This window comes from Thermobia domestica, chromosome 15 (assembly GCF_964235325.1).
Source record: "Thermobia domestica chromosome 15, izTheDome1.hap1.1, whole genome shotgun sequence".
Classification (NCBI taxonomy): Eukaryota; Metazoa; Arthropoda; class Insecta; order Zygentoma; family Lepismatidae; genus Thermobia; species Thermobia domestica.
The window spans coordinates 70,985,637-71,009,951 of NC_137468.1; the positions used below are offsets into that span (position 1 = coordinate 70,985,637).

Below are 24,315 nucleotides of genomic sequence, written 5' to 3' on the forward strand. Positions count from 1 at the left end.
TTATAAAGAAGCCCAAAATCTTGAGAGACAGTTGTCTTTTACTCATCTTCACTTGATGCTTTTTAGGCAGATTAATTTGTCGGTTTGAGTTTAATGACTTTCAGCACAAGGGCTACACGAGATGTGATGCTACAGCTTGACGTAGGATCTTTACTACATTAACTTCTACCGGAAATCAATCTGGAGCCTCCTGCGACGATGACGCATACGCTAACCATATAACCGAAAGAGAGTTCGTTTTGCAGGTACAGCCAACTTCTTGATCACATGCGGTGTGTGGCTGAATCTACTGGAAGCTAAAACTTCGACACAATGTAACTTATTTCAAGAGAAAGATTTGATCAAGAAGTTGGCTGCTGGCGAATTTCAATGACCCTAAATACATCCGGACAGTCATCTAATAAATATAAGTATGGAGTAGAAAAATGGAAAATTTTCAGGATGATGAACGCAAATATGCAGAATACCATCCCGAGTACCTCCCGAAATACTGGCTTTGAAAATAAAGGACTCAGACTGCTTGTCCCTTGATCCGTTTTCAATTGCGAAATGGTGGGAAAGAAATTACCTCCAGGATTTTGTAATGTCTTATGTATTATTTGTTTTCAACTGGTTCCAGCAGCAGCCACTTAAGTAAGTGACACACTTAAGTAGTAGCACACACAGATACTATCTGGCACTTCTTTTTCGGGGGGAGAGGTTAACTAAATTTGTCTATGGTGAGCTCTGGGAATCCCAAAAGGATTGTTATAAAATCCTAGTATAATTTCGGCAACCACTCCTGTTGCCTTCAATGGCTAGACTAATGAAGAACTTCTGATTCACAAAGAGTCATATTATACTACGAATATAATTATCCTCTTCGGATTCGCAAGACACATTATACGTGAATTAGTTAATACATGTTGCTAGTTGGCCCTACTTCCCTCTTCATAGATGGCGATTTCTCTATTAATGACAATTAACAGGCATTGGTGTTGATTGAACGATCCTGACTGATTCTTACCTTAGTGTATACAAATGATTTTCAGACATTGAAGGATTCTCGTGAGAGTGCTTATTGGAAAGATTTGACGTTGATGAGAGGTACCGACTAACGGCGTTTATGTGACACTGATTATGTGTAAACACTCCAGAAAAAAGTATATATGTGATAATTTAGAATTATGTAATTCAGCCAAGGTTAAAACACTTTTAATTACAGAAGGTTGAAAAAATACACACGCGTAATAAAATCTAATACATAACAACGTTAGCTTTTGATTTGATTTGAATTTAAGTTTAGTGCCCTGTTCAGCAGCGGGCTATATGAAACATGGACCTAAGTTGGGATCTGAACTACATGTGCTTCCGCCGAGAATCGGAGCCGGGTTTTCCACGCCAAAGGCGCGTACGCTAAGGGTTTAGCCACAAGGAAGCTCTCTGTTAGCTTTCACAATAAAATCTAATATATAACTTAATTTGCTTTTGGCAGAAAATCATATATAACTTCGTTGACTTTTATAATGAAATCTAATACACAGGGTGGCCCAAAAGTAGGTATACAGTCCCGTACTGATCAGCTCACTGCATTTTATATAATTTCTTATTGTTATCCATAGTTTCTTTTTATATTTGTTCTTAATGTCTTTTTACTTATATCTTAAGCTCGGAACAGCCGAAACAAATAAACCTATAAGCTAGAATATTATACTTGATCAATACAGGGGAGTATACCTGCTTTCGGCCACCATGTATATGGCAACGTTGGCTTTTACAATATCCTCACATACACGAACTTGCTGTCACAGCCGGAGACAGAAAGACTATTGTATAACACAGTGCTAAATAACGATAATAATAGAAGCGATTGTATTATAGAAATAAGATATATCATAATTCATAATCATCATCAGCTGCGTCATTCGACTACTTCAGAGAAAACTTACCTCACTTTCGCTGGCTTGAGTGGCATCTAAGTCGTCATCATCATCATCATCCACTCCAACAGGCTGAACTGCATAGAACTTCGCAGTTTCACGGCATAATGTGTCAAAACACTCTTTCTCAGAATCCCATTCCACATCAGTAGCCAAACGCAATACGTACATCGGAAGACCCTCCAGCTGGGGAATGTATTTTTCTAAAAGTAGCAGATTCATTAACTGTTTAATTAATTCGTATTTTCATAACTAAATAACGTAGAAATTTATTCTCCTTTTACACACGTTTTAATTTAATTTAATTATTTTTACAAAATATTACAAACTAATATTGTCTCCATTTTTCGAAAGAAATATATCTTCTAAAAAGAAATTTTATATACTGACACTACTTTATACTACCATCGAGTGACTTATTTAGGCATTCTTTTTCCGAAATTACATAGAACGTGAACTACAGCTTAGCGTGGGATCTGAATATACTGTATATACTTCCATTCCAAACCGAATCCAAGTAAAACGATAGTGTACTTATAATAATTTGTAAACATATAGCATAAATTCACAATTCATCAGCTTGTGTCAAGTACCTTTCCCGCACACATAGTAGGACTGAGAAGCAAATATCAAATAAAGGGAGGGGGGGGGGGAAGCCTAAAAATTAAAGACACACTACCCTGAGTTAAAGTATATACATGTACTATTACGTAGAAAATTATTACTGATTTCTTAGTTTCTGCACTCAAATTTACACGAAGAATGTTCTGATATATAAACTCCATATAAGAACCAGAGATAAAGCACTAAAGAACTAATTGAACCAGAGAGGTAAAGAACTAATTGAACGCATAGAACACATTTGCAGAATTAATACCTTGATATGCTCTTATAGACATGTTCCAATAGTTATTGACTTCTCATCGAAATTCCAGGCATAATACATGAATGCCTTTCATCCGGATGTATTTAAGCTAAATTGTGAAATAGCACTTCAGTAGCAATAGTCCTAACTAATTACTAAGAATCGATGTAGTCCAGTCTTTCATCGAATGACGAAACCAGTGTTTCAAAACAACACCGACAACGTTTGGAAGATGATTTCTGACACCAAGATAAGACAAAAAGTATAGACAAACTTGGGTGCACAAATGCTTCCTTTCGGAGTTATAGGTTGCCGAAAACATTAAAAAATTAATTTTAAAGGTTCATAGCTCCAGACTATGGGACCTGCCATAGTCGGGTCTAGACTTCACTTAGGAACTAGTATGTGCCCTATCCAAATATCCATGTTTCAGAATTCTGCGGTACTTCCGCAACAATTTTTATAGAGGCAGTTGGTGAGTGCTTCAGATTATATGCCCGTGGCCAAACTGCCTCTATAAAAATTGTTGTGCAAGTACCGCAGGATTCTGAAACATGGATATTTGGATAGGGCACGTACTAGTTCCTAAATAAAGTCTTGACCCGACTACGGTAGGTCCCATAGTCTGGAGCTATGGACCTTTAAAGTTAACTTTTTCATGTTTTCGGCAGGATGTAACTCCGAAAGGAAGCATTTGTGCACCCAGATTGGTCTATACTTTTTGTTTTATCTTGGTGTCAGGAATCGCCTACTAAACGTTGTCGGTGATCCGTTGTTTTGAAACACCCTGTATATTAATAACCAAAATGGTAATATTAAACTATATATCAAACATATATTTACAAGTTATGTAATAATCTTTCAAACTATATGGAAATGTGTACTATTATGTAATTTGTACATAAAAATTTGACATATAATTTAATGTTACCATTTTAGTTCTTTCTACAGAACGCAATAAAAATCTTTTTGTACACTAAGCGAAGAATCCTTAAAATAAAAGAAAAGAAAAGAAACAAATGTGTTATGGCAAGATAAGTTTTTCAAGATTGATCAGAAGACGGGTAAAGCAACCTGTACAGATAAATAGTTTTCACAATTTCTCTTAAAATACATTCCGATGATAAGCATTCTTGTATTATGCCGAAATATCGATGAGAAGTCAGTAAGTATTGGAACATCCCTACAAGAACACAATACGGTTAGTACAAGTATCAACAGAAAACTTTATTTGATACAATGTATGAAAGCCTTTAATCAATTATTTTAAAACGGGCTAATATAAATGGTAAAAATAGATTTTTTAAAATGTATTTTATAAATGGATATCAGTGCTGAAAGCCGAGTTTATACTGTTTTAAAACAGATATGTTAAAAATGCTTGCGAAATGGAACGAAATCTTTATTTTGATCTCACGTTCTTATGCCCTGTGGGCCGAAGGGGCTAAATTATATATCCGAGTTAAATTACTATGAAAGAGTTGATGGAACGGAAGTACTGGGAGGAGCCAAAATTCCAAGAAAACCTACGCACAAATGCTGCCCTTCACACCATTCCTTATCTTGGACTCTTCACACACCAGATGCGAACTACCTACCACTAACTTATCGTTCCTTAATAAATAAATGCCGACACAAACTAATATTTTGTATGTTTTTCTCAATTCATTTCAGAATAGCACTGCAAAATGGATGGATATTTCTGTCAAAAGTGCAGACACTCTCTAACAATCCCGCAAACGAACTAGTTTGATTACTAGACTTTGGGTCGTTATACGAACACTCAGTTACACTAAAAATATACAAATAAATTAAATCAAAAGATCATCTTATCCCTAGACAGAATTATAATAAATAAAGGTAATTATATTTGTTTTAATCGAGTTCTAAATCAAGTAAAACGGACGTTCCTTTGAAATCTTTCATGCAAGCTTATTTACCTGAAGATGCTGTAGAGTGTTTTTTAAGTCCAATTAGATTTGAAAGCATGACAGATGCTAAACGAAGAGTTGCATCAACATTAAGTAACTTGTAAAACACTCCCTAAGTTTCATATTTTGACAAGATTTAGTAGCTAAAAAGAATTACAAAACGTCTATCCATAATTTTGGTTCAAATATCGTAACACACTCATTTCAAACTAATAAATAGCTGTGCGTTGAGTTAAAAGCGAGTACAAACTCAAATTACAACATTAAAGAAATAGAAAGAGTGAAACATTGTTTCACTGAAACAAAATGTATCTCCGAATTACGTGCGTCAAATATAAGATTATTCAAAAAGCGTGCCAGTTTTGGATCGTCTGGCAAATTTTTGTTTCTTGATTGCTCGGCAACATTGTTTTGTATTGTTGCTCTACCCACAAACATTCCGATTGTAGCCTGAATTTCTTGCATTTCTTCAATCTGTGTCTAGCTATGGAGCAGTTTACTATAGCGCAACGTGTGCTAATTGTGAAAACTTTTCATCAGAACAGAGAAAGTTATGCAGCAACTGTCAGGAGACTTCGTGCGCTTCTAGGCTGAAATAAGGCACCGAACGAATCAAGAGTTCGCAGATTTATGAAGAAGTTCATTGAAACGGGTTCAACAGTGAACATTAAAAGTCCTGGCCGTCAATGTAGTGGTCGTTCTGAGCAAAACACTGCGGTGACAGGCAGTCATAGCGAATTCCACGAACAGAGTTATTGCGTGCCAGCGCAGGTCATATGCTCGGCGTCATTCACCATACCTGAAATCGGAATGTGTAATGAACATGTTTATGAATTTTTTTAATGTGTTCTGAAAAAATAAAGTTCATAATTTGATGTAACAAAACCGGCGCGCTTTTTGAATAACCCTATATAACATTTTGAAATATATGTATAAATCTGAAGCTCATTTATAACAGTATTTTGCTTAGTTGTTAATCTTAAGTTATATTGGAACCAAACTATTATTTTTTATTTTTTTAATTTATTTATTTATTTTTTTTTTTTTTAAAGTATAGCACATATACTTTACTGTTAGATTCTAAAATAGTTGTTTCCATTAAGCTGTAAATTTGAAATCCATGTTAATGTTTAATACATCAGCTAGTACCTACCTAAAAGCAAAGGAATAGCCCTAAGATTCCCTTCCTTATCTATCTCTATAGAAAAATAATCATCCAACATTTCTGCTTTACTTTGTAACAGTTCGGCGACAGATTTTGCCAGCTCTTCTTTGGGTCCATTTTCTTCAGTCCAGCCAGCTTCTTCTAAATTTAAAGCTAGTAATGCCACTTCGTATAGGGATATTGGCTCCTGAAATTAATTTTAACATTTAACAAAAAAAAAAAAAAAATAAATAAATAAATAAATAAAATAAATAAATAAATAAAATAAAAAATAAAAAAAATCACGGAATTACATTGCATTAAATTTTACTACTTTAAAAAAAATGACAAAATACAATCAGGATATTAACATTTTGAAACATGCTCATGTTACCTTATGCTCAGCATAACGTAACATGGCCCGGTGCTTTTGAGCACCTTGTATTTTGGAAGGGAAATTTTAAAATTTTATTTAGAATGTAAGAGAAACTTTTTATTTTATAGTAGGAAAACCGTAGGTCGAAGATTTTGTGTAATTTTAGTGAAATAAATCGTTTCAATGGATATTATATGAAGATTACATGATTATTAATTATAGTTTGTATATTTTACGTATTTATCCAAGAATATATCATTATTTTAGACAAATAAGTGTATATTCCAGCTTTTTCAATGGTTTTCAGTTTATTTCTATTCATATTTCGGCATAGGGAATCTTCACAAGAAAGCTAAAAAATTTTATTTCGAAAAATCTTCTTCAAAATTCCAAATTAAGAAAGTCAGCCATAATTTCTTCTTGGTGCATCTCTTTGTTTCGAAGTAAATTATTTGATTGGATAATCCACAATCACAGCTGCGGCTGAGATTTCGGTTTTCTTTGATCTTCGCACAGAAGCCTATCATCCGATAGTTACGTCACGATTATCTTCCAATTAGGGATCATCTTCATGTAACTCTTTGTCTTACGGCGTCAGCCATTTCAGGAGACAGACGTGCAGTGTTCAGCGTCTGCAGAAATTGTGGAATAATTTGTTGTTACGTTAAACTGTGATAAATTCTTCGTCTTGGCGAGTATTAGAAGTTGTCAGCAGAGATAAACGTGCTGTGTTTGGTGTTTTCAACAAAATTATTAAACCAGTAATAGTCCAACTGTGAAGTGATTTCGTCTTGCATAAGGGATAATAGCATGGAAGGTGTCTGTTGTTACGGAATGAGCTCGTTGGCAAATTTTACGTTCTCGGTCAGCGAGAGGACGTAGGAAAAACCGGAGGAGACGGTGACGGAGAGTAAACATTGAGTCGTTGTGCAGGCATCGAAGAAGAAGAAGTTAAGTGATGCTCGATGGCTTTTTCCGGATCGGTGCTACAGTAGTTAGTATCCGAAATTGTTTTGGGACCACAAATTAAGAGTCTCCCAGAAGACTCAAGTGGCGTAATTCGTCAGGAAACTTTTTTTTTAATATATCCGTTCAGTCGCTGTTTAAGAAGCAGACTCACGTAAGTAAGAACCAGTGAAAGTGAAACTCACTCCAGGTATTTGGCATCTTTAAAATTTCCTTGTCTCGAGAAAACAGATATGTGTGATTATATTTTCTGGTGTACGTGTGAAATCCGAAACATGAAGTGTTAAGTAAGTAAAGTTTCCCTCAACGCCGCACACATGCAGATTAGGGCAATGTGACATCGTGATTTCATTCGATGGGGGGGGGGGGAAGAAAGCTAGATTCTCAGCACAGAGCGATTGTCGTAACCTCAAGAAAATGTGTGTACCACACACACATTTTCCCCCAGTGAAGAAAGATGTTTTAGATTCCCCAAAAATCTTGAAAGTATTCATTTTCGGTAACACTGCTCGAAATTAAGTTTTATTTATTTTGGCATGTTTTCTTTGGTTTTGAAACAAAATGATTCTAAACGTTGATTTTTTGTAAGTAAGTGTCAGATTCACGGCTACAGTTAAGTGCAAGGGTACATGAATTTTGCGTGCCGGTAACTGAAAACTTTCGGCAATAGGCTAAACCTTCGTAATATTTTAAATCTGATACCCATCAAGTTTAGAAATTTCAGTTTTTTTTTTTAATAATTACTAGTAAATACCTTTTTCTTCTTTTTTTTTTAAGAAACTCAAAATATTCAGAGCGACACTAATGCAAGTAACCACTGCGTCTTCGGTATGAATGTGGTAGCGAAACAGAAACAAAATATAAATACAAAATAAGGATGGTGCTTCATGAAATATATGTGTGATTTTTTTCTTTATATATATTCTTGTTTAGGTTAAGTTAGTGTAGTTAGAATAGGGATTTAGGTTTAAGTATGTCAGTATGTAAGGGAATGTTTACCTGTGCTAGATTGCCCAGTGGGTCCGAGCTGTAAGAGAGGTCGCGAAGAGCGTAAATCCTCTATGCCGGCCACAATCTCTATGCACGGAGAAGTTTAAGCACCAAAAAAATAAATACAGAAATTGAAAGTAGCTAACCACAACAGTAGGCAGTGAAGTATTATTTTCAATAGTGTAGTGTATTTATATTGTGTCCTTTCATTTGTTTTGCGTGTCGATTCAATGTAAATGTTCTGAAAGTCAAGAATATTAAATGAATATTAAGGAATATGAATATTTTGGGAATATGTGCAAAAGTAAAGAATGTTTTGGCTCTGAAAGATATTGAAATCGATCATATTAATTTTTTTTTCTTAGATGGGTATGTCAGTTTAATGTAAAGATTTTCCTGTTATCGAATATTTTGTCCAATAATACATTCATGAATATTTTAAAGAATAAAAGTGACTAGCCGTGAAAACATTTTTCTTTTCGAATACAGAATCTAATTATCTTGTAATTTTAAGAAGTAATAGAAATATGGAGTTGATGTTTTTGGTATGCATGCGAAGCATGATCAAAGCAAAGAGCAGTACGTACAGAATAAGTTTACTGGGGAAATGGAATAGCCGTGAAATTCAGGGAAGAGACTTTCCTTAGTGTGACCGGGGTTGAAAACAACCGAATCTGTAGAAAATTTCTCATTTTATCAGTTTCTATCAAAATCTCAGTTTGGATTTTTTTTTTTAAGTTACAAAATTCTGTTTCAAGATTTTTTTTTTAAAGATTCAGATAGGGCTTTCACAGACAACATTAAGATCTTCATTGTGCTCATTGCCAGCTCCACTCGTAGGTCGATGTCCTGTGTCTGTAGTCGTGGTTCACAACCTATTTCCGGATGGGATGTGGATGATGAACTGCAGGCCTCGATATCGGACTGTGAGTCGAGATGGAAGAGAGTTTGGAAGCTTTATATTTCGGGCCAGATTTGAGTTCTATTTTCCGTAGATGATTGGCTTGGTGAGTGTATCGGTGACTGTTGATGACGAGCCCATACGGGCCCAGTAGGTTCGGTGTCACTAGTCAGTGATACATTCAACATAGCATGTAATCTCAAGGAAAGGGAACATCGTACAAAAACACAAACAGTCAATTACAACAGTTTAGTTTAATCAATTTATTTATTTACTATTTATTTTTTAAGTAAAACTCATTCATCTTTACTTTTAGATAATAAGATTATGATTTTTCAAGAATGAAAACAGATATTCAATACACGAATTCTCATATATTTTTACAAGTATAGCACTCTAAATAACTTTACAGTAAGATACTTTTCTGAGTACATGATAGAAGAACATAATTACGCTTTATTTAATTAATTAATAATTAATGTTTACTGCAGCTTATTCAAAATTACAGTACTAAATTATACACAAAGCCCTGATCTGTATGTGGTTAACGGTTTAGGTTTTCATATTAAAGTCTCGAGGTCGAATAAATGACAGTAAAACCATCGTGATGCGAAGGATTTATACACACGAAAACAATACTTACTGAAAACTTTACTAATCCGAAGTTGGCGAAGTCATACAACATAATCTGATAAAACAGTTCTTCACTGAAACAAATAAACAAAAAACATTTATACATTGAAATAATAAAAATATTACAAGAAAAAAAACTGAAATAGCATTCGATGAAAAGTTGATTATTTGTCTGATTAAACTTAGTCTAAGATACAGGTATTTCCCGAATAATTAAAAATTATATACGACCTCCACAATACTTAAATGACGTGACCAATTAAAGAAAAACTCTTCTGTATGAAATTAAACTTTGATTCACAGAAAACAGACCACAAATCTGAAAAATATAGGGGAAAAGAATATTTATCAGAGGCAAATGCATTTCTTAGTCAGTTTGATATTTTTATTTTCAAAATCTTCGGTGTAAATGTGCTAATTGAAGTGACGGTCTCTTTATGCTACAAACACGCAAACTCAAAGAAATGTTTTCATTTCGAAGTTATGGGCCAAAGCAATTCCTACTCACTTTTGCTAACAACTACAATTGCTTCCGTTCTAGTATACGTAAGATTTAGCTTCAATCGCTCGCCGTGCTAAACACACAGCTGTCTGTTTGTATGATGATACATTATAGCCCTGGAGGGAATCATAAACCCTTAGGGATCGTTGGCGAATGACATAATGGAATAGCCATAAATATAGGAAAATTACGTCAAGATAGGCTTGACCTAATACGTTCGAAGATGTGAGGGAGTGCAATTTACCAGGGAACAAATGATTACAATATTCCGATATGGCGAGCATTATTCTAGGAAGGTTTTGTACCCATATAACACCTACTATTTAGATACGGATGAGCCTTGACCAGGTAGTCGATGCAGCTAGTATATTTATAATTATAGAATCTTTAAGAAAATTGGATTCAAAAATCATGTCAGAAATCTTTCCTACGGTTAATGCTCAAAGATCGTACATGATCAGGCAAGTTATTTTGTGAGCACAATATATTTAAAAATTTCCTTTTCAGTAGAGGAATTTAGAACGCCCTTACATCTAGATACTCGCCGAGTTCTAATCTTATGCAATGTCAAAATAAAATCTTTCGGCTTATTTTTCGTTCACATCTTAATCAGAAACAGACCAAACAGGTTGATTTTATCTACTAAGTCCCATATACAATGAATATCAGTGTAAATTCCCAAACAAGTACGACTCGTGGAGAAATCTTTCTGGCAAGAAACATATATCATCCAATGAAGATGATGTGGCTTGTGGATTTTAGTATTCTGGATTCAACTGCTGACAAGGATGAGATGGAACAGTGCTGTCAACACAGATAAAGCTTGGAAAAGAAGGGAAAATGTGCAATTAAAGAAATTTCAGTACAATTCCAATTAGCGAATAGTATGTATAAGACAAGAGAATGTTAGAAATTTCCTTAGTAAAAAGGTTCAATGCAAAGTTCACCATTGGGTCACATAAGATCTTAAATTTTGCAACTAAGAATATGGTGTGTTTTAACTCGGTTAAAGAGCACAAGTATAAGATGAAGAGGCATGTGATGTTCATTAAAAAGTATATATAACCTAGGATTTCACATGATGATAACAAAAATGGATAGTAAAATGAACGAAAGTTAACGTTTGTACTTCATTCCTCGCTTGTAAAGAGTATATATACTTTATTTTAGCGTAAGACTGTGTTGAAAATATACTGTGTGGTTTACATATTCCTGTAAAAATTGTGTGATGGTGATGTGAGACGATCGTTGTGTTATATTTGTTGTAATTAATATGATGATGCATCCTGTCCACATGCAACTTGGAAAGAATAACGCTTCAAAACCTTGACCATATATATCAGCAACTCAGCTAGTTTTAAAAATCTCTTCTTGATAGTAGTAGTATTGGAACCCACGTATTAGGATCACTTAGGTACGGATCGAGACAGCCTGCGAATCCAAGTCAGATAACTGCTTCTCTTCATCTTGAAGGAGATGATTCGTGAACTTTGATTAAATCTCTTTAAATCATTAAAGTAACAGACATTTCACGTGAAGTATTAGTTTACCGCCCAACTTAGAAATTGATTGTATCCTTCTTCTTAAATAAAAGGGGGATTTATGTGACGTGAAGCAGCGAAGTTATCAAAATAAAGATTTCAATTGTAAAATATATTCCAAAGGCAGCCTGACAATTGCGCTTGGCTGATGTAGGATGATTAGTGCTATCCTCTGGCAAAATTTTCGCTTTGATTTCTGTACAATGATGTTACTTCAGTACATAGGAAAAGGAAATGATGAATGGATTGATTTTATAATATTAAAAAATTCTAACTTTTGTACTACTTGATTGAGTAGTATTACAAGATAAAATGACAATTCTAAGAATGAACATTCTCCTTTAAGAATATTGATTAAGTGATTTGACTATAATAACCTGCTAAATTTGCAACAAAATTTAAACATTTTTTTTTTTCGTTAACAGTGAAATTGTGATAGAAACTGTGTAGTTCATAAGTGAAAATGTGATAAAAATTAACGATGAACTTACAAATCATACAGTGTAAAAATTGGCTTATTATTTAAAGAAAGTTTACATTTTTGTCATTGATACCTAGTTGGCTAATTAGTACGAATTATTCTTAAAATTTTCGGCACTCTTTCCAAAGTTATTGCATGCATTTGCCAAGACTCATTGACCAAGTTTCGCTACAATCGCACATGCATGACAACTAGACGTTGAAACTTCTTAACAAAACACTGCAATATAATTTGAGTGGTTGCTTATCAACAGACGTCACTTACATGACTAAAGTCAGAAGTCTGTTGAATTAGCACGTATATATTCTGGCACAAAATACATAGAAATCAGTCAAGAGTTTTGTCAAAATGTGGATCAAGATACATCTTACTAACTGTAATACGAAACAAATATAAGGCATGTTCAACTGAAACGTACACAACATACATGATATCAACATCAACACACAGATAACAATTCAAGAAGTTAATAGACAATTATCCTCATTGTTCAAGCAAACTGTCCAAATGTTAACACATTTCTCTACACTTTCCACAAAGAAGGACGCAAGTTGCTGATTGAATCACTCTTCCGTGCGATCAAGAACTGCTTTCATCGGAGGCAGTGTAAGGGTAAAGTACGTTCAAGGCACTTTTTAACGGCCGGAGAAGTGGCAGAAGCACGCGGATAGAACGAGGTTACAAACTGAATGATCCACAAGGGCCAAGGAAAACAATGCAGAATGACTATCATTGTGCTGACAGCATGTGGACATGCGTTATAATGGAGCATAAGTATCCTTCCTGACTGTTTTCTCGGCCGTTTGTTTTTGATTGCCCTTCGGAATTTGTTAGGTATCACATAACATCAAATAACATGGTCAATTCGGACCTTCTCAGCCGAAATGAAAAGATAACTTGTTTACTTTGGTTTTGCTACATTGATTTGGAGTTTAGCGACCATTTTTATCATCACGGTTATATAGCATATAGAATAATACAGCTACGTGCCATCCGAACTCCATGACCTTCCATTGAGAATCGAACCCAAGTCTACCAGTCCGAAGGTGCATAGCTAAACATTTAGTCATGGAGTTCCCTTTGGTCTTAATGATACACAATGTTTCAATTCCTGACGTGTGCTAATTTGATTCATCTTTGATGGAGGCCTAAAACTGTAAAACCGAGATTCATTGTCAGTCACGATTTATTACAAGAAATATCAATCTTTGTGATATCGGCTGAGATTTTCCAGACATATTTCCATCTGTACAGCTTTCTGTATGTCGGTGAGGTGGGCACACACTTTCCGACATCCCAGTTCTCTGTGGATGGTGTGAACGAAGCAGAATTGAAGTTAATAGCTGATGTATGGTTATACATGGATTGTACTTCGCGTCAATGTCTACCGTGGCAATCTTTCCCTGATTGGTTACAAGTACTTACCCAGATCATGGGAAAACCGACATGACCGTTCCGGAACTTGGCACACCACTTGAACATTATACTTTGTTTCAAACATGCGTCCCCATACATCGTTTACGATCAATAAAAGATTTCACTTTCCAAAGCCTTTTCTTACTTCATCGAATCCTTAAAAATTCGTAAGGTGACTCCTCAAGAACAAGTTTATAACCTTCTTTGGTTAAACACACTGCAACGCGAGCAAACTCGAAAGAAGTATTGAACATGATTTATTTCATGCAATTTTGAAAACTAGATATGAAGGAGAACGATTTTTATTTATTTATTTATTACTTTTTAACTTTACAAGGACACTAGTTGTCTTTCTTTACCACTGATACAACTATTAGAACAGTTACGTACTTTCTATCTAATTATTATTTACTTACCTAAGTCGTGTTGTATTACACAGGTACAACTTTGTTTCATGCTGTATTAGAGAATATTCTCGCTTTGCGCAACCAACGAAAGTATGGTTTTTCAGTATACTGCGTAACCCTAGGTGGCATTTATCTTCTACAGATTTTCTGAGCTCTAATAAGCTCGTCAGTTTAATCTCTCTCCTGTAAGAAAGAATAAAACGTTGAAAATACAGTAATCTTATTTTACTACTTTGAAGTAACTTATGGAGAAACTACTCTTTCCTCTGTGAAGGATAAAGAATAACAAACATTTCAGGCGTGTGAATCTACTTAACTGCAGATAAATAAATAAAAATAAATGTAATGAAGCAGAATACTTTATTGTACATTGAGGTACAAATCTTGGATTACGTTTCACCATAATTCCCAGACACTTACCATACCGAGATACTGTATTTTATACTCCCATATCAAAGAATGATGTCGTCTGTAATGATAACAAAGTGGAAACGGCTTCTTTGACCTTCATCATTATTTTCAAAAGTCTGGCCACAAAGGAAAACTTTCAGTGAAAAACGAGATAAATATCAGAGACAGCGAGTTCTGGTTATTAGGGTGATGATAATTTTTTTTCCAGCCAGTAAGGAGTCTTTGCGTAGGCCTTATGGAAAACCAATGCGTAAATGAATGACTGAATGAAAAAAAAGGGGAAAAACGAAATCTTTTAGTATTACGTTCCACGATTATGCCATGTAGGCCAAAGAAGACGGTGATGATGAAAATGAATAAAATGGTGGAACGAATGAAGTGGGAGGAAACGGAAGAAAAAATGAAATGAAATCTTTGAGTTTTACGTCCTACGGTTATGCCGGTTAGGCTAAAGGAGACGGTGATGATGAGAGATAAATGAAGTGGTGGAATGAAGAAAGTGGGAGGAAACGGGAGAACCCCGAGAAAATCCACGAGCACCGTGTTTGTTCACCACAAAGTTCACTTGGCGAGGGCTGGGACCGAACCCGGGACACCAAATACCAGAGGTGAACGCTCTATCACTGAGCCACTGCACCCCCAAGAGGAAACGGAAGAATCCTGATAAAACTCATACAATACACGTGAATGGAAACAACTCTACCGCTCGCTTGTTTTTAGTGGGTGCAACTATTTTAGTAGTTTGGCAATAAGCGTTGGCGTTAATGGTTCCACCATACTTCACGAAAGTTGTAAAATCGAAGTGTTTCTTTAAACTGAAATTAATTTTCAAACATATTTCAAGTATTTCACACAACTACAAACAGTTATTTTCTCATCATAGATATAAAGGGTGTGTGAATAAATTTACTTCCAACGCCAAGCTATTGCATAGCTGGTATACAATATTGGATATGAAAGAGCAAAGCCAGCCCAGTGAGATGTAATACAGTTATTACTTTAAAAGTGCGAATCGTGAGATCCAAAAATTATTATAACAAGGAGTCAGTAAGTAACGTCAAAAGAAACAAGTTGCATAGACATGAGATTTCACGAACTTACAGAACACACACAAATTAACTTCATGAATTAAAAAACGCCGAAGGTTCAATGCCGCAGAAACAAAAGTTCACCATTGGAACCTATTCTCTGTCAACTCAATCTGATCAGGTTTATTATTACTCACTTTTCCACGATCCTGCTTTATACTAACTTCCTATTTTCTTAGACTACTCATAGCTGTCTTTTCTAGAACTTCCCAACTGAAATTCTATGCATCCTGCACAAGTTACCCACGCGAGTGACGCGTCTTGCACATCTTAGACATTTAGACTTAAATATCCGCAATTTAGTGCTGTGAAGTATATTGTAGAATCCCGGTACTGTATACATTCACATATTCATTTCGAATATTTTCTAATCTTCGTTTTAGAAAACCCTCTACATTTGTTCATGCCACTATACGAAACACATGTGATGAATAATGCATTAGAATCCATGTCCGCGAAAATCTGACCAGTATTAATAAAGTCCTAATAACCTCCCTTTAAGACAGGGTGTTTAAACTAAGGCCCCGCGAGCACAACCAACCCGGCCTGCCACAGTTTATTTTGATTAAATTTCTAAAATTTATTAAGTAAATGATACAAAATAATAATCAGATGTTTTTATACGACCAATTAAGAAACACAATAACTGACATACGTAGGTAATTTACATAAAAAAACTTAATAAAGTTTATTACTATTTTATGACATAATAGGATGCATATAATAAAAGTTAAAAAAAAAATCTTCCTAAAATAGACGCACGATGAAGAAGAAAAGAGGTCATTGGAGCGTAGCGTCGGTACGACGTTTTAACATTTGAATCCTTCAGTTAATAAAAATATCTACTTTTATTAATCAAGTTTGTACTCATTGGAGCACCGAAAGGAAAAAAAAATATTTATGCCTAGTCAAATATGACATTCATTAATAATTACTATGCACGAAGTAGGGTATATATGTTTGTTAATCAAAATAGTTTTTGGCGTTGGAAATAAACAATCGCTTTAATCAGCAGAAATATAACAGTAACTGTAATCAAAATAATCATTTCTTTCATCTGAATGTTTTGGTAAGGTTAGGATGTTTTGGCATATATGTAAAATGTGTTAATTTCTTATTCTTGAGTTTGAATAAGATGAAGTTCAAAATGGCGTTTCATTAATTCTTGAATAGTATTCCTAAAGAAGTACATTCAAAGTCAATGAGAAGATACCAGAGTTTAAATCGTTTTTACAATACCCGAATGTTACTGATAATGTGATTTTTCAAGCAACGTAAAAATCCCTTACAGGTTTCGAAGTGAACCATTTGGATCTTTCGGTGAGGTATGAACCTTACTAAAACATTTCAAGGTGTGGATTGTACCGATTTATATATCGTTATATGGTAGGGATATGAGTTAAGAATGAATAAGGAAATTGCAAATGAGATATTGAAGTGGATGGAACCCATTATTTTGCTGAACGTTCAAGTTATGTAGCTTACCTTTTCGATGTAGTTGAACTAGCTCCTTTAACATCTCCTCCATCACATGATTTGGATTCCTTCCCCTCTTTTTGTTTAATTTCATCGCGTGTTTTCTCATTCGCACATTGCCTTTCCACTATATTTTCGCTGTTATCAGCTATCGTATTTTTGTTATTTTCGTTAGTCTTATCTGCAAAATCATCATCATCAGCAATCGTGTTGTCAAACGAATCGTTACCAGTTTTCGATGTAGTTGGTCCAAAAAATTTGTCCAGTTTCTGATCCCTATGATCTGTACGTACCATATACTGAGGTAAGGGTTTCTTATCTTTATCCTTTTGCGAAGAAGACTCTGATGGTGCTACGGCTCCAGGAAGCAAAGCCTTAGAAAGATTAAATGAAAATACACAGAATGATATTAGCAAAATGAAAAGGTCAAAGGAACAAATTACAAAACTGTGCATCATGGAATATCGGTTCCGTATGAGGATAACGTGTGGACATTCCTTATGCTACGACTTACAACTAAACAAAGGTAACAAGGATCTATGTCTAGAATGCGAAACGAACCGAAAGACTTCGCATCGATAAACAGACCAAAGATAGAAAGGAAGAAGAATGAGGATAACCAGTACTGTACTTTCTCAAGCCCAGTGCCTTATTTGTCTTCAAATGACTTCCTGTACGACAATTGCTTTCAGGATGTTGTCTCACTTGGATTCAGAATGACTAGACGGCTCATACAGACAAACGGATGATTAGGGCTCCATAAGTGATCATCTTTGGTTCTCTAGTATGTTTCCTGACCGAGCTAAGTTCTTCTTCACCTCCAAATTCCTGGTTTTTGTTCTTTCCTGGCAATTACTCTGTCTTCCACACCAGTATCACTATTTTCTTCTTTCTCTGACTCGGTCAATCTGCTCCTGAAATCAAGTCTCCAGATCTATTTAAACAATCAGGAAGTCAAAACAAAAAGGCAGCCCAAAATGGGTCACTAATAGAATGGTTTACATAGAGGATGGAGAAATAGCCTATTATTTATTCAAGAAATTTCATACGGCAGGTTTAGGGAAATTCCAATTTCTCCTGCTAGTTGATTAAACGGTCCTTGTGTTTGATTCTCCTCCTCGATCCTCGTCAATTTTCACAATTTGATTTCCTTGAGCTGTCGGCTTCTATCACGGTAATAGATTAGTGAAAGTGACATCTCGAAGCATGTACTTTACTATCTCGTACATGGTAAATGCTTAACGCTGCCGCCTTTCGAGTGGGATAATAGCACTCGATTCCTGGTGAGAGATCATGTGGTTCATATTCCACATTAATCCATGTATCTCACAGCCTCGGTGCTGAACAGGAATCTTACACTCCGAAAAAAGTATTAAACTGGCGTATTTGCTGAATTGTAATACCAAAAAATAAATGAATGAAGAACAATACATACGCAGAGTTTCACAATAAGCACAGCCATTAACGGTTAGGCTAAAGAAGACGGTGATGATGAAAAATGAATGAAATGGTGGAATGAAGAAAGTGGGAGGAAACGGGACAACCCCGAGAAAACCCACGCACACGGTGTTTGTCCACCACAAAGTTCACTTGGCGCGAGCGGGAATCGAACCAAGGACCCCATGCACAAGAGGTGAACTCTCTACTACTGAGCCACCGCGGCTCCTTAATGCACTGGGTACATTAGCTGCCGCTGTTAGTATTGTGAAAATGACTCTTCAAATTATAGGAATATGTTTGTCTATTTAACCAATTAGTTTTTAGATTTCTTCGTTATGTCCCATACACTGATGGAGATAACAAGAATTAATGATTAATAGTATAACCATTTGAATTATATATAAATTAAATAAGTAACTAAACCTATGAACATATTCCTTATTTACCTTTGAGTCTACACGACACATTCTACAATCCAACTCACAGCTTTGTTCTCCAGAAATGGCTTAAAGCCAAAGACTATCTTATCTGAGAAATATAAATCAAAGCAGATACAAGGAAGATCCATCTACAATGTTCTTAATGTTCCATTGACGAAAACCACACCGACATTATTCATTCCACCATGTCTATCAACTACCTATTTATTAACAAATTAAATATTTACTGCGCCTCTTACGATAACAAAAAACATACCTGCGTATAGAATATCCTAGAAGCATTGCAATTGAGCAACCTGGCTTCTACAGCTTCTTTAATTTTTTCTATTATGCTATCTTCATGTAAAAAATGAACTTCATGCTTCGTAGGATGTACATTGACATCTACATTTTGAGGAGCTATCTCTAAGCTCAAATATAAGAAAGGATGACTACCTTTCGGTAAGTAAAAGGAATATACTAATTCAATGGCTTTCCTCAATGCTAAAGAAAGAAAAAAGAAAAGCCTTAATATGTACTTTGCAAAGTCTTGGAGCAAAGGCAATTTTTAAAAACAAGGTAAAATTCTAGATTGCGCGGGAGAAACAGTATGTCAAAAAAACAGATTTTCAGGAGGCGATTTTTTATTTTACCACGCATAACTACGAATCAGTTATACTAACAGTACCAAGACGCAATTATTCACTTTATGTTTAGAATTGACTTATACCAAGTTAACCGGAGGTAGAGTAAGACACAACACATAGATCTCAAATTTTGACACATCTCATTTTGGCCAATTTCTGACTTATCCTGTTTCTCCCGCGCAGTCTACAATTATAAACTTAGCTGACTTCATCTATATTTGAATTGATTTTCAATGCATTACGCTTTTGTTTCAAACAACTACAGTACTAATAAATGAACAGTGCATACCTACTAAACCAATTCTAGGTATTGTTTATTGAACAAAGTCCCAGAAAGGCTCCATTGCATTTTCTAATGGAAAAGGAAACAAACTTTTACAATATTATTAATGTATAACAGAAAAAATTGTGCAAAGACAATATATATATATATATATATATATATATTAAGAGATAGGTCTGATCGAGGCATGCTTAAGGATAAATCCTCGTGCATTATCACTCATCAACAGATCTCAGAAACTATTACGCCTGGAACCTTCAAATTTTGTAGAAATGTTTCTCTTGTTCTCTCGCCTGTAGATAAGACAAGTTTTTAAATACTAACACAAAATTACAAATATTAACACAAAACACGAACAATATAGCACAAGTGTACCTCAGTTTTGTTTTAGCTATTTAAACATACGCACAGCTAAGAGAAGACAAGGTAATCTTATTTGCCTCAAGAGTAACTTTTATTTATTTATTTATTTAGGTGGAATATTAAGTTTGATTTTGTTATCGTTAAGCACTATTTTTTGAGGAAAACTATTACGGAAACAAAAGAAAAACTTGAAAAATATTATGGGTACGTTACTTTCTCTCATGGATGGTACTAAGGTGGTAAAGATCGCAATCGAACGTATTTTTAATATTGTTTATAAATAATTAGGTATGCATAAGATGGGTGCCACAGTTGCTCAGTGTTAGCCAAAAGCAGAATCGCAAGAATATATTTGAGACATTGTTTGGACATGTGAAAGTGCAACCCAAATGAGTTTTTGAGGCGTTAGTCATTGGTGATGATACTTTAGTGCATGACTACCAAACAGAAAGTAAAGAACAGTCAAAGGAATGATTTCAGAAGGAGAACGTGCTCCAAAAAAGGCGAAAACTCTCACATCGGCTGGTAAAGTTATGGCAACGATTTTTTGAGATTTCCATGAAGTCGTCTTCATCGATTACCAGGAAACGGGTGGTCTATTGCAGATCCGTAATATGCATTCTTTTTAGCCCATCTTTAAAGAGAACTGATGAAATAGCGTCCCCACTTAGTGATGAAACAATTCTTCACCAGGACAGTGCCTAGGTCCACACCTCTGCAACTGACATGGACAAAACTGTCGAATTACACTAAGATCTCACCCATCATATTCTCCAGATTTTCCCCCGTCCGACTCTTTTTCTCTTCAGAGGCCTAGATTGATGGAAGAGTTGGGTCTAATGACACAACCGCCTATTTTACAGCATTTAACAAATCTTGTTAATATATATATATATATATATATATATATATATATATATATATATATATATATATACACATATATATAAACATTGGATAAAGTGTATCGAGCTAAAAGGAGACTACGTTGGAAAAGGAACTGATTTTCAATAGTAACACAATTTTATTTTCAAAGTTACGGACTTTATTAAACGCCTCTCGTATTCAAATAATAATAATAATAAAATCTCTGATTATAATTGATACAGGATGGATAACAGAAACTCCAATTTATTAAGTTTGTGCTTGCACCTATATAAGACCTCCGGGACAAAATTTCTATCTAAGATTACATTAAAATGTTGCACCTTTACTTAAAACTACTTACCAGTTGAATCTACTAAACGATGGTTGATAAATAACAAAAATATACATTTTTTCGTTGAATAATTTACATTCGATATATATCCGTCAACTTTGAACTTTAATACTTTATCTTCCAACTGTAATTCAAGAAGTTCTCTGGAAAGAGAAAAAAACAGGATACACTGTAACACTTCAAGCATTAATAGCACTATAGAAGAGGTTTGCAGTTATCGATCGTAAATATAGCTATTACAATAATGCATGTATTAAGCTATTTAATATATTAATTGCACCATGGCTCTTCCCGGCTGGATTTGCTATGCTAGTAAAGTCTTTATAAACCTAAATGAAAATCCTGGAATTTATTCTAAAAACGAAATTAATATACAATTATTAAACTAACCACTAGAGGTACAACTGGCGCTGCAAACGCTTTGATCTCTCAACCACACCGATGTATGGCAAAAGCGCGCTTGTATGGTTTTGTGCTTCTTTTGAGGAAGAAAATCCCAGGTTCTTGTGCAACTTATCGCTGTACAGAGAAATTTAAGAGAAAACACTACACCGTTTCACGCTTAAATTACATGTTATATATTGGAAAATTATTTATCTGCAAAAGTACTTTAACGTGTAAAATCAAGACTACTGTCGTGGTCCACTTAACGGTTCCTCAACTGATGCAACTTCGTTCAATTGTCTCAAAAGCTTAAGTTAGTGTTATTTTAATAATACAGATATGTGAAGGGAGGTTTATAATTCTCTAGAAAATTTTCAAAGCAATTGATAACTTATATACAGAAGATTAGTAACAGTAGTCACATTAAGCTGCCAGATTACACCACGTGCAGGAATGGTCACAAATTAATTGTGTGCTGCAGAAACGAATAAATATGTTTGATGCACGATCATTGTTTATTGCTAATTAGGACATGTAGTGCATTTTTTTTTTTTTTTTAATATTCGCATGATATCACAAAGTACATAAAGCATGACGCATTGACGTGCTACAGTTTAAGCTTGCTGTCATTCTCTTACTCACTTCTCTGTTTTCCGCAACTGTGTCTTTTTACGCAATAGCGATGTTCTTCCCATGTTCTTCATATTTCCGGAAAGGGTTGATGTATCAAATTGCTGTAAATGGCATTTTGATTTTTACATTTATTGACAACTACTATGTGATTCGATGTGATACTTAACTCAGGACTTTTTCGAAATAAAACCTTTCAATCTAATAGTAAAATTTTCAATGTAATATTACTTTGTTCTTACTTGTTAGAAATTCATTGCATCATGGTAATAAAATTCGATGCTAAAGTACCTTCGATCTGCATTAAACAGGTCAGTCTCACTTGCGATATTACTGTTGCACAGGCCTCTAAAATTTGATGTGTTTCGACGTTTGTGATATTGTCGCGTCCTTAATTTCTTTAACACTGAACATAAAAAGTGGTATTGGAAGTTTTCGTTTCGCATGTAGTTATGAAATGTAGTATGTCACACACGTCCCCCTGTCAATATTTCATGTTAGAAAATTTTCATTTTTTTCTATTACTTTAAAAGTTACAAGAGAGTTTCCAATTAAATGGTCCACTCTGTATCTATTTCTATTACATTTTTCTCATTTTCTTCTGTTTATGTCTAATGATGAAATAAAAATGAAATGAAATATTTGAGTTTAACGTCCCACGATTATGCCTGTTAGGCTAAGGGAGACAATGATTGAAGCAAGTGAATGATGATGGAAGCATTGGTGGAATGAGAAAAGAGGAGGAAACGAGAGTGCCCCGAGAAAAGCCATAAGCATGATGTTACCCACCACAAACTTACTTAGCCCGGGATCGAACCAGGGACCCCACGCATTAAAGGTAAACACTCTACCACTGGGCCACCGTGTCCCCTTATGTATGATATCCATAGACAATTAGAGCTTAACAATACATTTGTTATATTTTCTGTAGTTACTTTTTTTTTCTAGTGAGGATTTGTGGTGTTTGAATTCAACGTTAATCTACTAATCCGGGCAACATATAGCCAGGATTCTGAGAAGAGCATTGTAAGTCCAATAAATCAATCAATTCAGCCAATAAACAGGTAATAAAGAAAAACAATAAAAGAATAGATTAAAAACTAACCTTGATATGGAATTTCCATAAATGGTACGAATATTATCAACGCACGTTGAATTGGGAGGAGTTCGTACATCTGATACATTTTCCCCTTGTTTTTTCAAAGTGAAGCCCACTTTCCAATTGTGCACAGCATAGCGACTTACTACTTCCAATATCCTTCCGTATTCTTCCGCTGGACTTTTCAGTGCTTTTCGTCTTGTCGATATATTGTAGAAGAGATCTTCTACACATATTTGAGTTCCTTGGTTACCAGCGCACGGTTTAGGAGGTCCTTTCAGTTTACCATCACAATAGGATGCTCTGTGGAGAAAAATATACTTACATGTTAGTTTATAACTTACCAAAGACGTGTACAATCCCTAGCAATCATGTTCTATCGTTAGTTATTTCGGAACAAGTCAACCAATTTTAATCCAGTCTTTTTCCTTCCAAATAAAGTGCACGTAATTCTCTGTATGGTCCCGGAAAAAATTATACCAGTTCATCAATTTGTTCAGATACTATTGACAAAAGGCCGTATCTTCTATATATGTATGTTACATTACTTTATACTAACAAGGAACCCTAGGTATCTATCAGAGTCTGATTTTCATGAAACTTCGTATATAAATAGAGTACCTCGGGAAACACGCACAGCCAAAATTGTAGCTGCAGAGTCCAAGACGTTGGGACACCAGGGCTGGAGAAAGATCAAATGCGGAACTTCAGTACATTAAGGACATGGTGAGAAAATGTAAGTTTTTCTTTAAAACTCGTCATTGTAACCACACGAAATGAGCAT

General features: G+C 34.9%; 1 protein-coding gene across 1 annotated transcript in view; it reads right to left on the minus strand.

Moving 5' to 3' along the window:
• The window catches only part of Mlh1 (DNA mismatch repair ATPase Mlh1), a 49,226-nt gene that overhangs the window by 2,638 nt on the left and 22,273 nt on the right, over positions 1-24,315 (minus strand). Inside the window, exons 3-10 of the mRNA XM_081739816.1 lie at positions 23,538-23,834; positions 21,428-21,561; positions 19,184-19,410; positions 17,057-17,421; positions 14,082-14,255; positions 9,736-9,799; positions 5,869-6,067; positions 1,929-2,122 (exon numbers count right to left, since the gene is read on the minus strand). Of these exons, the coding sequence (XP_081595942.1) occupies positions 1,929-2,122; positions 5,869-6,067; positions 9,736-9,799; positions 14,082-14,255; positions 17,057-17,421; positions 19,184-19,410; positions 21,428-21,561; positions 23,538-23,834 (1,654 nt within the window). The remainder of the gene's footprint in view (positions 1-1,928; positions 2,123-5,868; positions 6,068-9,735; positions 9,800-14,081; positions 14,256-17,056; positions 17,422-19,183; positions 19,411-21,427; positions 21,562-23,537; positions 23,835-24,315) is intronic.